The sequence below is a fragment of the Octopus bimaculoides genome, chromosome 14 (genome assembly GCF_001194135.2).
Source record: "Octopus bimaculoides isolate UCB-OBI-ISO-001 chromosome 14, ASM119413v2, whole genome shotgun sequence".
Taxonomy (NCBI): domain Eukaryota; kingdom Metazoa; phylum Mollusca; class Cephalopoda; order Octopoda; family Octopodidae; genus Octopus; species Octopus bimaculoides.
In genome coordinates this window covers 14,621,507-14,633,939 of record NC_068994.1, presented here as the reverse complement: position 1 = coordinate 14,633,939, position 12,433 = coordinate 14,621,507, and the positions used below count along the sequence as shown (strand labels likewise).

General features: G+C 34.1%; 1 protein-coding gene across 1 annotated transcript in view; it reads left to right on the top strand.

The window, feature by feature from the left end:
- Positions 1–12,433, top strand: part of LOC106874338 (dynactin subunit 1) — a 112,011-nt gene that overhangs the window by 11,687 nt on the left and 87,891 nt on the right. The window contains exons 3-4 of the mRNA XM_052973024.1: positions 3,262–3,377; positions 9,631–9,648. Of these exons, the coding sequence (XP_052828984.1) occupies positions 3,262–3,377; positions 9,631–9,648 (134 nt within the window). The remainder of the gene's footprint in view (positions 1–3,261; positions 3,378–9,630; positions 9,649–12,433) is intronic.

The following is a 12,433-nucleotide window of genomic DNA, read 5'->3' as shown; positions in this document are numbered from 1 at the left end:
GGGGGGGATATATAAATATACACCACAGAATCTGAGAAGAACCTTTGATATTTTAATACCACTGATACATAATTTATTAATTACGAAAGGCAAAATGCAAAAATTGTGGCCATTCAGATTTGACCTCAGCTTAGTGACCTAATAAAGTCGCTACTCTAAAATACATACGTTGATTACCATTTGTACCAAATCCACCACTGCAGTTGTTTTTCAATTAAGTACAATGCTTCAGGCTAAATAGATGACCAAGTTTTTCTATCTTTGTGTCAAACATGAAAGTTGAACTTGCTCAGTTGCCCTCAATGTCAGTAAAGCAATTATCCATAAATCCCATATTTCATTGTTTAGCTGTTCTCAAGAGTATTGAAGTTTAAACCTCATTAATCCACACTGAGAAAGCAATATTGATTAACGTGTTTATTTGACATATCAAAGCTTTGATCAATCACTAGTAAACAAGTAGCATCTCCCAGTTGTTTTATATGTTTGTGTGTCTGTTTTAACTGCTGGTAAATGGACATTACAAGTCATCTATATGGCTGCTCTTCTTCGGTGGATGAAAGGTTATTTATTTTTAAAGAATTATTTTATCAAATCTGCAATGATAGAATATGTTGCATATCGTAGTAAAACAATTTCGGTCATATTTGTGTAAATAATTTTTTCAAACAAATTTTGTTGACATCATTACAAAATTAGCATGTTAAGTCATTAAGTGATGCTCATTAACTTTATTTTTAATTCATTTAAAAATCTATTTGAAGATTTTTCTTTTTCATTATTTCACTTCACAAGATGTTTTTTATTAGAATATTATATACTTTTAAAAATGCTAAACTTTAGAAATACTAGACATTTTTTTCTAAAATACCAGATTCCCTGTTTTAATTACCAAACTTTTTTAAATGTCTTAACTTTTTACTGTAAAGTTATATATTTTCTAAAATAATACATGATATAAAATTTTTTTAGCTGGAATGTGTTGCAATTTTTCCTAAATATTTCAACTTCATACAAAAGATCAGGATCTATATAGACACACATTTCTTTGACTGTACTCTTCTGAAGATGGGCTTTCTGTCTGAAATATATATAAAGTTTTTTCAACTTTCATCTTTTCATTGTTAGAAGCTTTTCTCATTTACCTTTTCAGTTATTATTCTACCTCTGTGCCACAATGTATCAAGCGAACTACAATGCTCTTCAATTGTAAATTGATTCAACATAATCAGCACCCAAATTTTTTAACATTACTTCAGGAAATACTTTATACACACATACACACACACACCCATAGTTGGCAAGAAGATGCTAATGCAAACTTAGAATTAATAGAAAAGCATTGAATTAGTGCTTGGACTGATGGAATTCTTAAATTCTAACTTCTTAATTAAGGTAAAATAGCCCAGGTCAATAGTCCTATAAGAAATACAAAAAAATGTTCTGTAATTTCCCCTTGCTTCAAGCAAGTTGATAACATTTTTGCTTATTTGCAGTGAGTAGTATTGTCTCATTATGTTCACCTGTTTGCACCTGTTGATATGCATAATAATATCAACCATTCACCATAACTTTGAAACAGCTGTAAAGAATTATTTTAATTTTGTTATATGTAACATCTCCTTCAAATGAATTCATGTCATCTATAATTGTTTGTTCATCTTCTCTCTCTCTGTATATATATATGTGTGTGTGTGTGCATGCATGCAACATGAAGTTGAGATTGTATAATATTTTACAATGTGTTTGTTATTTAATGGTTTAATAAAAGTAGTGGATTCTCTTCAGTTTTGAGCTACATTCCTCTGCATTATGAGTTGAGATCTTCCCAAGGTTGACTCTACATTTCATTGTCAAAAGCTGATAAAATGAGTGCCGGTAATGTACTGGCAGGGACTTCTGTTGACTGTTACCACTACAACCATCCTTATATCTAATTAAAAGATTAATGATTTATATAACAATTAATGATGACAGAAAAGGAGGGTTGGACTATTAACTCATTTCTTGAAAATGAAATTTAAAAAAAAACAAACTAAATAACTGATTAGTAATGGTGATGGTAGTGTGGTTTAAAGGTACTGGATCAGTATGATGGCCAATAGCAAAAATTCTACCAGAAATTAAGAACTTAGTATTGAATTACTCTTGTATAAAGATGCCATGTTCAGTGCATTCTGTAAGAATTACTTTTACCCCTTAGCATTTAAACCAGCCATAGCAGACCCAAATATTCTACCTGTTTTATATTCAAACTGGCGAGATCCAGCCTTTCACACCTACCCTACAATGTTATACCACTGAAATTTCAAGGCTCCAAGATGATGCATGATTAATTCAAAATGATGTGAATAGATAAGCGTTGCATTTGGCAGAGTAATCTGAATGTTAAAGGGTTTAGGATGAGAACTGTGGTTTTATAACTTAATCGCATAAGGGACTGGAAGATTTGGCAATTTGCTGTACTTGATAAGATGCATCAGGCTAAGTAAAATTGCAGTCTTCCACTCATATAGGCTTGTCGTTTCAGGTGCTGGCACTGCGTAAATGCACCCGTGCTGGTGCTACATAGACACACCCATACTGGTGCTGCAGAAACATACATGTGCCGGTGGCATGTAAAATGCACCCCACACACTCTGTTAAGTGGTTGGCATTAGGAAGGGCATCTAGCTGTAGAAACCATGTTACAACAGACAATTGGAGTCTGGACAGCTCCCCAGCTGATCAGCTCCATGTCAAACCGTCCAACCCATGCCAGCATGGAGAGCAGATGTTAAACAATAATAATGATGATAGCTTTATCACTGTATTAACTGATATTACAAATATCACATTCCCCAAAAGTAACACTGGGGTTACACATTTAACAGTGAAAATAGTCATCATCATCATCATCATCATTATTGTTTTAATGTCTACTTCCCCATGCTCGCATGGGTTCAACAGAGTGGTTTGATGTAGATTTTCTACACCTGGATGCCTTCTTGTCATCAGCTCTCAACTATTTCCAAGTGTGTGTATGTATGTATATGCAGTCGTGTGTGTGTGTGTGTGTACGTATATGCGATGTGGGTGTGTGTATATCTATATGAGGGTGGCTGGTGGGGGTGGGGGGGGTCACAAAGAGGTGGAAATATTTAATAACATTAAAAAAAAAAATGGACAAAAAAAGAAAACCAACAGAGATTGCCTTTAGTTTTATATAATTGTGTGACCCTGTTGTATTATTTTTTTAAAAATTTTACTTTATTCTTTCAGGGAAATGGGTTGGAGTTGTATTAGATGAACCGAGAGGTAAGAACAATGGAACTGTACAAGGCAAGACTTACTTCCAAAGTCCCGAAAACCATGGAATCTTTGTGCGTCAGTCACAGGTACAGCAATGTCAATAATAATTCATCTTTTTGCATCCAAGTCATTGTTCTATTGCATACTGTGTTCATAACATTTATCCAGATTTTTGCTATTTATTGAAGAAGTCATGTTTGGTGTGGCTGTGACAATGTTTGACTCAGTGAATTAGAATTAGCTTTATTTTTCTGGGTTGTTGGTATAAGAGCTTAAAAAATCTAACAAAGCCACTAGTAGGAATTGACTCATATTTACTTTTGGATTGGCACTTGTAAATGTTTACCAATTAATATATATGTGGTCTGATCAATAAGTATCCGGACTGTTGCCATAGTAACGAAGCTAAAGCATGCAGAGTGAAACCACTTGGTACAGATTGACCTTGAACTCTGCTGTGCATGTGCACTAAGTTTTAACTTTCTAGCTCACTGCTGCTATTTACAGCAGTGCTTGGAAGGAAGGTGTGTGTAGCATGTGATTGTCGCATTAACCATAACAGAGTTGAGCAGAGAATCTGCACTCCTCTATACTTGCACTAAGAATAAGGACAAGGTAAAATTGCTACCTGCTTTTAAAGCAAGTTGATGCAGGTAGTTTATCCTGTCTCCCTCCGACTTTTAGTTCATGCAATTAAAAAGAACCGCATTATTTATGTAATGACCCAATGTATGTGTGTGTGTGTATATGCTGTATAATGTAGCATATGATAACTTTTTAACCTTAACAAATCTTCCTTCAATTAGGGGTTGGTCTTTTACTCAAAGTATAAAATGTGAATTTTAAATTAGCATAGGTGATGGCTGAGCCCTTGCTTTGGTGACTACCAACATAAAAACAGTCATCTTATGCTTCAACCTGTGCAGTATAATAATGTAAACTAGTAGCAGCTGTAGTTATGTATAGTTTTTATCAGCAAAAATAGTTGAGGGCATTTAAATGTCCCTGAATTAACTATCTATTTCAATGAAATTGGTCAAATTAAAAAAAAAAAAAAAAAAAACTGACCAAATTTTATGTTTATTACTTATGATACCAAAACAAATAGATTTATAAATCTTATGTCAAAATTTTATTGAAAATTTTCAACATGTGCTCCGTCTGTCTGCATCCCTGCAATTTTCAAATCTACCCTTAGTGTTGTGAAACACATTTTGAAGCATTTGAGGAGTTATCTCTTGCACTGCTAACTAAATGCATTCTTTATGTTCAGCTAAACTACTGCTCCATCCTGGGGATGAAGGTATAGAAAATGGTGGCAGCCAAATTGAAAAAAAAACAAACAAAACCACTATGGAATAGATAAGCGGAAGCCAATAGAACTGAAAATAAAATCATTAAAATAAGAATAAAATTATAAACAAAATTAAAAATTTATACGCTTCTAACACATATTAAACACGATAAACATAAATAAAAGTGAGTTTTTAAAAATGTTGTCTGATTTCACTGAAATAGATAGTTCATTCTGGGACACCTGGTAATTTCAGGGTAGAAATTATAAATGTTCTTGGTGATTACTCAGTTTCTGACCAAAGATTGTCTTCACAAGAAACTCTGCGTCATGGAAAAAAACCTAGGGGTTCAAATTTTTTTTCTTATTTCCAGCCCTATTTGCTCCTATGCCAGTTTATCTATTACATACTAGGGTCTTTGTGTATAAAATAATTCTTTTTTGTGTTCTTTTCTCAAGGATATTTGATGCATAATTGTAGTGAAATAGTGCCAATTCTCTGTAGAAATAACCAAGTTCTATTTGAACCCAAGAGGCAGCAGCTTCCAAATTTGCTTGATACTCTAAAAATAGTAGCTATATTTCTTTTCAAATCAGAGAATGCTTCTATTTTAAAGTTTCTCATTAAGCATATCTGTTATGGTTAGTTCTGAGATGATTGTAGTTCTTATAACCATTAACCCTTTAGTGTTCAGATTACTCTGTTAAATGTAATACTTTTCCATTCAAATTCTTTCAAATTAATCATGCATTATCCTATAGCTTTGAGGTTTCAATGATATGATTGTTTATTTTTAGAATGTCACTGTAGGTTAGGTGTGAGAGGCTAGATATGGCCAGTTTGAATATAAAACAGGCAGAATATTTGGGCCGGATATGGCCAGTTTAAATACTAAAGGGTTAAGAGAAGTAAAATGATTGATGTGTTGAGATAATAGCTGGATGTGTTTTTTTAATGAAAATATCTAAACCATAACGATACTAATGATTTTATAATCTTTCATACATGTTGTGTTTTCAGTTCAAGAGAAACTTAACATTGTCTTTTAGTTCCTGTTGTTGAGTTATTGCTAAATTTGCATGTGTTCCTACTACTTACATTGTTCAATGTAGTGATTAGTGGAAGATGAAGAAACCAATAACAAATGTGCTTGGATGTATTGATTGGCATTGTTTGTTATTGTCATGATTTACTGAAGTTAAAACAGTAAAGTTTTTTTAAAGTTGTGTTGCATTGCATTCTGGGTTGAAATCCTGTCAGGTCTAAATTTGCCTTTTTATCTCTTGATTGATCTATGGTTGCTAACATCGTCTAAAATGTAGACCAAGCAAACAGAGCAATAAACTGGATAAGTGGTTTTCGACAAAGGTTCATTGACTTCATAAACTTCATATAATAGGCGCAGGAGTGGCTGTGTGGTAAGTAGCTTGCTTATCAACCACATGGTTCTGGGTTCAGTCCCACTGCGTGGCACCTTGGGCAAGTGTCTTCTACTATAGCCTCGGGCCGATCAAAGCCTTGTGAGTGGATTTGGTAGACGGAAACTGAAAGAAGCCCGTCATATATATGTATAAATGTGTATGTATGTGTGTCTGTGTTTGTCCCCTCCAACATCGCTTGACAACTGATGCTGGTGTGTTTACGTCCCCGTAACTTAGCAGTTCAGCAAAAGACACCAATAGAATAAGTACTAGGCTTACAAAGATTAAGTCCTGGGGTCGATTTGCTCGACTAAAGGCAGTGCTCCAGCATAGCCACAGTCAAATGACGGAAACAAGTAAAAGAGTCTATGCATTAGAAGAGCCACACCCTGAAGTGATTCACTCAAATGGATATAGTGTCTTTTATCTTGTTTCAATCACTGGACTGCAGCAATAGTTGAACAATTTTGCCCCAGTTTTTATTTTTAAGCCCAATTCTTATTCTATCAGTTTCTTATGCTGAACTGCTAAGTTATGGGGATGTAAACAAACTAACATCGGTTGTCATGCAATGGTGATATGATGCATGTACGCACACTCACACATCCATCCATCCATCTACAAAATCCACTTGCAAGGCTTTGGTAAGCCTAGAGCTATAATAGAAAACACTTGGCCAAGTTGTTGCCCAGTGGGACTGAACTCAAGTCCATGTGATTGGGAAGCAAGCTTCTTAATCATGCAACCATGATAGTGGGTTTTCTAGATTAAACATTTGTGATTCATTTTTACTGTTGGCATTTCATTGTATCAGATCATCTGGAAATGCAGCATAAGATAGAACAGCATTCCTACCGAAGAGAAGATCGACCTTTCAGTTGCTTCAGGCAAGATAAAGAAGAGAAATAGGGGAGAAGGGGGTTAATATCTCGTCTCTGGAAGTCCTCTGGGGCTTATGAGGTGTCCCTCTTTCAGACAATGTAAAAACTAGGTTGTTCCCCAATGCATAAATTTGCATTCATTTTCTGTAACCACTGTTGGTTTTTTCTTAACTGCAATATTGATTATTTAAACCAGTGGTTCTCAGCCATTTTGTTATCTTTGGACCCCTCTGATTACAATTTTATTCTGGTGGACCCCTTTATCCATTTGATGTTTAAAAACTAGTTTTATAGATCCTTCTTTAAAAAATTCTTATTTTGCTTTTCACATATTCACTTCTGTAAGCTGAACTTACGTAAAACATTTGAGAAAGAATTTACTATTTTGCTTGTGTGTCCCCCCTCCCAGTCTTACATGGCCCCCTAGGGGTCATATGAACTCCAGGTGAGAAGCAATGATCTAAACTAAATACTATTCTCAAGTAACCAACTGATTAGTGCAGAAAAAAAAAATATATATCCAGATAAATTAGAATTTTATTTTGAAACTTATTTTTAAAACAAAATTTGCAGGTAGTTTTTAAAAATCTATTTCTCTTTTTATTGGAAATTTAATTCTGTTGTTTTAGTATTAATTTCTTCATGTGCTGTTTCATCAAACTTAACTGTGCAAAGAAACATACACACACACACACACACACACACACACACACACACACACACACACACACACACACACACACACACACACACACACACACACACACACACACACACACACACACACACATGTATATTAGTGTGTGTGTGTGTGTGTGTTCCCTTCCACAGTTGAGTTTGATAAGACACTACATGACCCTTTGAACCCCATTTCAAGCTCCTACATAGACAACATCTGTAAGACGAGACTTTAAGATAAATTTTTTAAACCTGTTCTTAACTATACACAAAATATGAGAACAAACTTTTTAATTTCTAATTTTTTCTTATTAATTTTTTACTTTCAGTTTTAAAAATTTGATAAGATGGACATACACATTGAAATCAGTAATATTTTATAAAAGTCACTTAATGTAACAAATATAAAAAAAAATTTTAAACTTACCTTTGTGCCGTTTCCACCTTTACTTCTTAACTATATATCTTTAAGGTGTGTGTGAGGGTGGCAGCACATAGTACTTCCAGCAGAGGTGGAATGTCGTGGGTTCATAGTTAGATTCACTGTCCTGCTTGGCTGGTATTAGGCTTAGAGTAAATAGGAGAGCAGTGATTCATGGACTTGAAATGAATACAGAAAGTGCTTCATTGCAAATAAAGCAGAAGTATGTGAGAAAAACACTAAAGCCGAGAGTAAGGAATGAATCTGCAGTTCGTAGTAAAATATAATAGTTGCTACAAAGTTAGAAGTACACCCAGCTTATTGTGGTGCCCGCAAGGATAAACTGTAAGAAAAAGCCTGTTATATATGGAGGGGGGGCAAAGGAATTTGGAGATTCTGTGATGTTCTGCTCCACTGGAGGGAGCAATACTGTTGGTAGGTATCAAAATTATTGTGATCTTCTGTCGAAAGCTGATGCAGGTAGAATCCCATTGTGCAAGCTGTGTATAATAAGATATTATGTATGTGTGTGTATGTATGTATAAACTGATTTAGAGAGCTATAGTAATGCTGTTAGGGAAAGATTAAATGTAAATAAGAACAAAAATAATGCTTGAATTTTTACCTCAAAACACTTGAATGATCCTTATATTTCACTGAAATATAGGTATTATTAGATACTTTATAGGTAAAAGCCTTTTTTTTTTGTTTATATTTAATCTTCTCCTGATTGCATTTCTCTGGTTTTCTAAATTGCTGTTTTTTTTTTTTTTCATGTTTCACATTGCTTCCAACAAAGAATATAGTATGACTTTACCATTAGTTACAATTGTTTCTGTACCACTCCATTTCTAACCCCATTGTATGTAAAGGGTTTTCATATGAAAACTTATGTAATATGTGTGACTAATTACACTGAAGTGGCACTTCATCAGACTATCATAAATTCAAGTGGTTTTTAGCACACTGTAAAAAGGCATGACTTAATGCTAATCTTATGAAGTACCACCTCAGTATAAGCAGTTGTACTCTATGGCATAACTTTTCCACATAGCATCATTTACATGCAGTAGGGTGGTACAGAAACAATTGCAACTCATGATATAGTTGTGCTACATTCATTCTTCGTCTTCTTGTATTTTATCTTATTTTGTAAGAATTACTGTTTTTATCAGTGATGTACCTGGAATTTTTACACCAATAGATTTTCAAGTTTTCTCAGAATTGCATTATGAGAGACTGTGTGGTGTTTGGGTTGGGTGCCTGTGTTGGAAATACACTGATTCTCTACCTGTTTGGGATGTACATTGTATGTGTGTGTGTGTGTGTGTGTATAAACTTTTTTCTTCAAAACTTGAATTACGTACCACTAACAATCTTGAGTTAGAAGAAGAAAAAAAAAATTCACTTTAAATAATATACTCTACGTGTATTGAGTATTGTCTTTCTCTTTTGTTGATAAACTAAAACATTTGAAGATGTGTGTATATTGTGTGTGTGAGTGTATGCACACGCACACATATATACATATATATATGTTTGTGTGTGCTGAATGGTTAGGAATTGAATTGGAAGTAAAGTCATCTGACTGGATGTGTGATTGACCGTTTAACTCTTTCTTAAATTCTTCTTTTCCTTACAAGATTCGTCTTGCAAGTCAGGTGAGAAACACTTTTAATGGTTCACTTTACTTCTTTCTCGTGTATCCCAGAACTTTCTCCTCTTTTTTTATTCCGGGGAAGGTTAGTGTAGTGAGGTGGGGATATCTCTAAAACATTTAAATATATGTATATATATATATCTATTAGCATATGCAAGTTTTTCTATATTTCTCTCTCTCTCTCTCTCTCTCTCTCTCTCTCTCTCATATATCCTTTCCATAGCAACCAAATTTTGCATTGCTCTATACTATCTTTGTTGATGATGACAATTGAAGAACATTTAATTTACTAAAATAGTCATTACAATAACTAACTTAGTTTCTGTTTTCCATATTAATTTGCAAATTGTCAGCCCTTCCCTCTCTCTGTCTCTCTCTCTCTCCCCTCTCATTTTCTGTGGCTGTTGCTAAATATTGGCCTCGCCTCATGTCTTATCGATGATGTATGCAATGAGAAACTATCCTAAATCTCATTGGATTTATCCTATCCAGCTTCTCAGCTATTGGTCTCCACTTAAAAGTAGCATGTCAACCAGCTTGCCTTAATGCATTTTAATCCCCTCCACCTCTGTCTACAATTGCCGCAGCCAAAATATCCCTGTCTCTTTCAGCTCTAGTCTCTCCACTGACTCCGATGCCTTTTTGTTTTACCTTTTGAAGATGATGAAAGTTAACATTCAGCCCGTTTTGTCAACCTCTTAATCTTTGTTAAACAAGCAGCAATCTTTTATCTTAAGTATTCATGTTTATCAAATGAACATATATTCTTTGATTGTCTTTTTATAACACACTACTACTACTACTACTACTACTACTACTACGTATATTTCTTTTGTATTAAGATTGAAATCAGACCCTTTTTTTTTTTTTTTTTTTTTTTTTTTTTTTTTCACATTTTCTTTTCTTAGCCTGACAGAGATTGCTCAAACTGTGATCTTTGCAGACCCTTATCAAGTTGGAAACTTTATTGCAACTTGCAGAGTTCAGAACCATTTTGTATTGCTGTTCCTATGTCTATTCAAGGCCTATTCTATTTGTCAGTTTTGGTCATACATGTGTTAATTTTAGTTAAAGACTGCCTTGACGTAACCATTTTGGGTTTAGTTAGTATTTCTTATGTTCTGACACATGGTGATTTTTTTTTTTCAGCTTCCACAAGTATTCATTGTCTGTAATAAGAGATGATTCCCATTCTGGCATAACCATTCATTTACATCTTTTGTTACTATCATTAACTCATCTAGTTGATCCAACAAGCTTCAATGCAATGTTCCACTTGCTATAAATACAGCTAAATCTCTTTCAAATCACTTCCTGTCATCTACAAAATGTAATGATTCCGTCTTGAAAGAAAACATGAGATAATCTTGGTTGGAATATCTTTTCTTTTCTTATAGGTCAGCACAATTAAGGTCTTGAGTTGGATTACACAGTAATACATACAATTAAGCGAGCCAATCAGCAAGTCCTTATTTAGTAATTGACTTACTAGAAATAACACTTAACCCTTTCGATACCAACCCGGCTGAAACCACCTCTGGCTCTGTAGTACAAATGTCTTGTTTTCATAAGTTTTGAATTAAAATCTTCTGCCAAACCTTAGTCACAATTTAAGTTCCTAACACTAGCTTAATAATAACCAAGTTATTTTACTAAATTCTTTGTTATATTTAAAATTAATTGAAAGAAACACAGAGCATCTCAAAATAAATACGGTAACGAAAGGGTTAAATCTCCTATGAATTGCAACCTAATGTCTTGTCAAAAAACATGACTTCTACATACACTGACTAAAAGGCAGGTTGGTCACTGCTTTTGATCATAAGTGCTTGATCAGGGTTAACCTGGAGCTGATCATCGCCATTGCTATATATTTAGAGTTTCTTATTTGTATAAATATAGGTGTAGTGGGTGCTTTGTTTTTGTTTTTTGTTCCATGACACCAGCACTAGTGATGGTAACCCTGTAAATTAAGGCCTTAGCCTTGAAACTTACAAGATTATTATTATGAGTGCTGGTGTCATGGAAAAAAATAAACACCCAGCACACATCATGTTTCTGGCATTAGGAAGGACATCCAGCTTTAGCAACCATGCTAGTGTAGGCATTAATGCCAGATGCAGTCCTTCAACTCTTCAGACCCTATCAAAACTATTCAACTCGCCACCACATGGAGACCACATGTTAAATGACAATGATATGACGATGCTATGTAACACCATTCATATTGTTATGAATACTTCACACCCATAAAATGATTTAAGATTTTCTTTTTTTTATGTCTTTCTATTAATTTAAAATGTATCCCTAATCATTTGATATTTAAATATTCCTGGAGCTAGTTATGAAATATATATTGAGCTAATCTCTAGTAAATTTGGATGATGTCATGTCTAAATGTAGTATTCTTTGTTTGTTGTTCAATAATTTTTGAAGTGGAGGAACAAAAAAATAGCGATCAAAAGAATCTGATATTGATTTATTTTCTCCATAGCCTTAAAATTAATAAGTTAAAATTTAGTAGTGTGTGTGAGAGGTCATTATCATAATTTAGCATCCATTTCCAATGCTGCCATGTGTTGAATAGTTTAACAGGAGCCAGAAAGCTGCACCAGGTTCCAATTGCCTGTTTTGGCATGGTTTCTATAGCTGGATGCCCTTCCTAATGCCAACCACTTTACAGAATGTACAGGGTGCTTTTTACATGACACCATTTCAGGTGCTTTTTATTTGGCAATAAAAGCAGCTCTAGAATAAAATCTTTGACATACTCGATATAGATATAT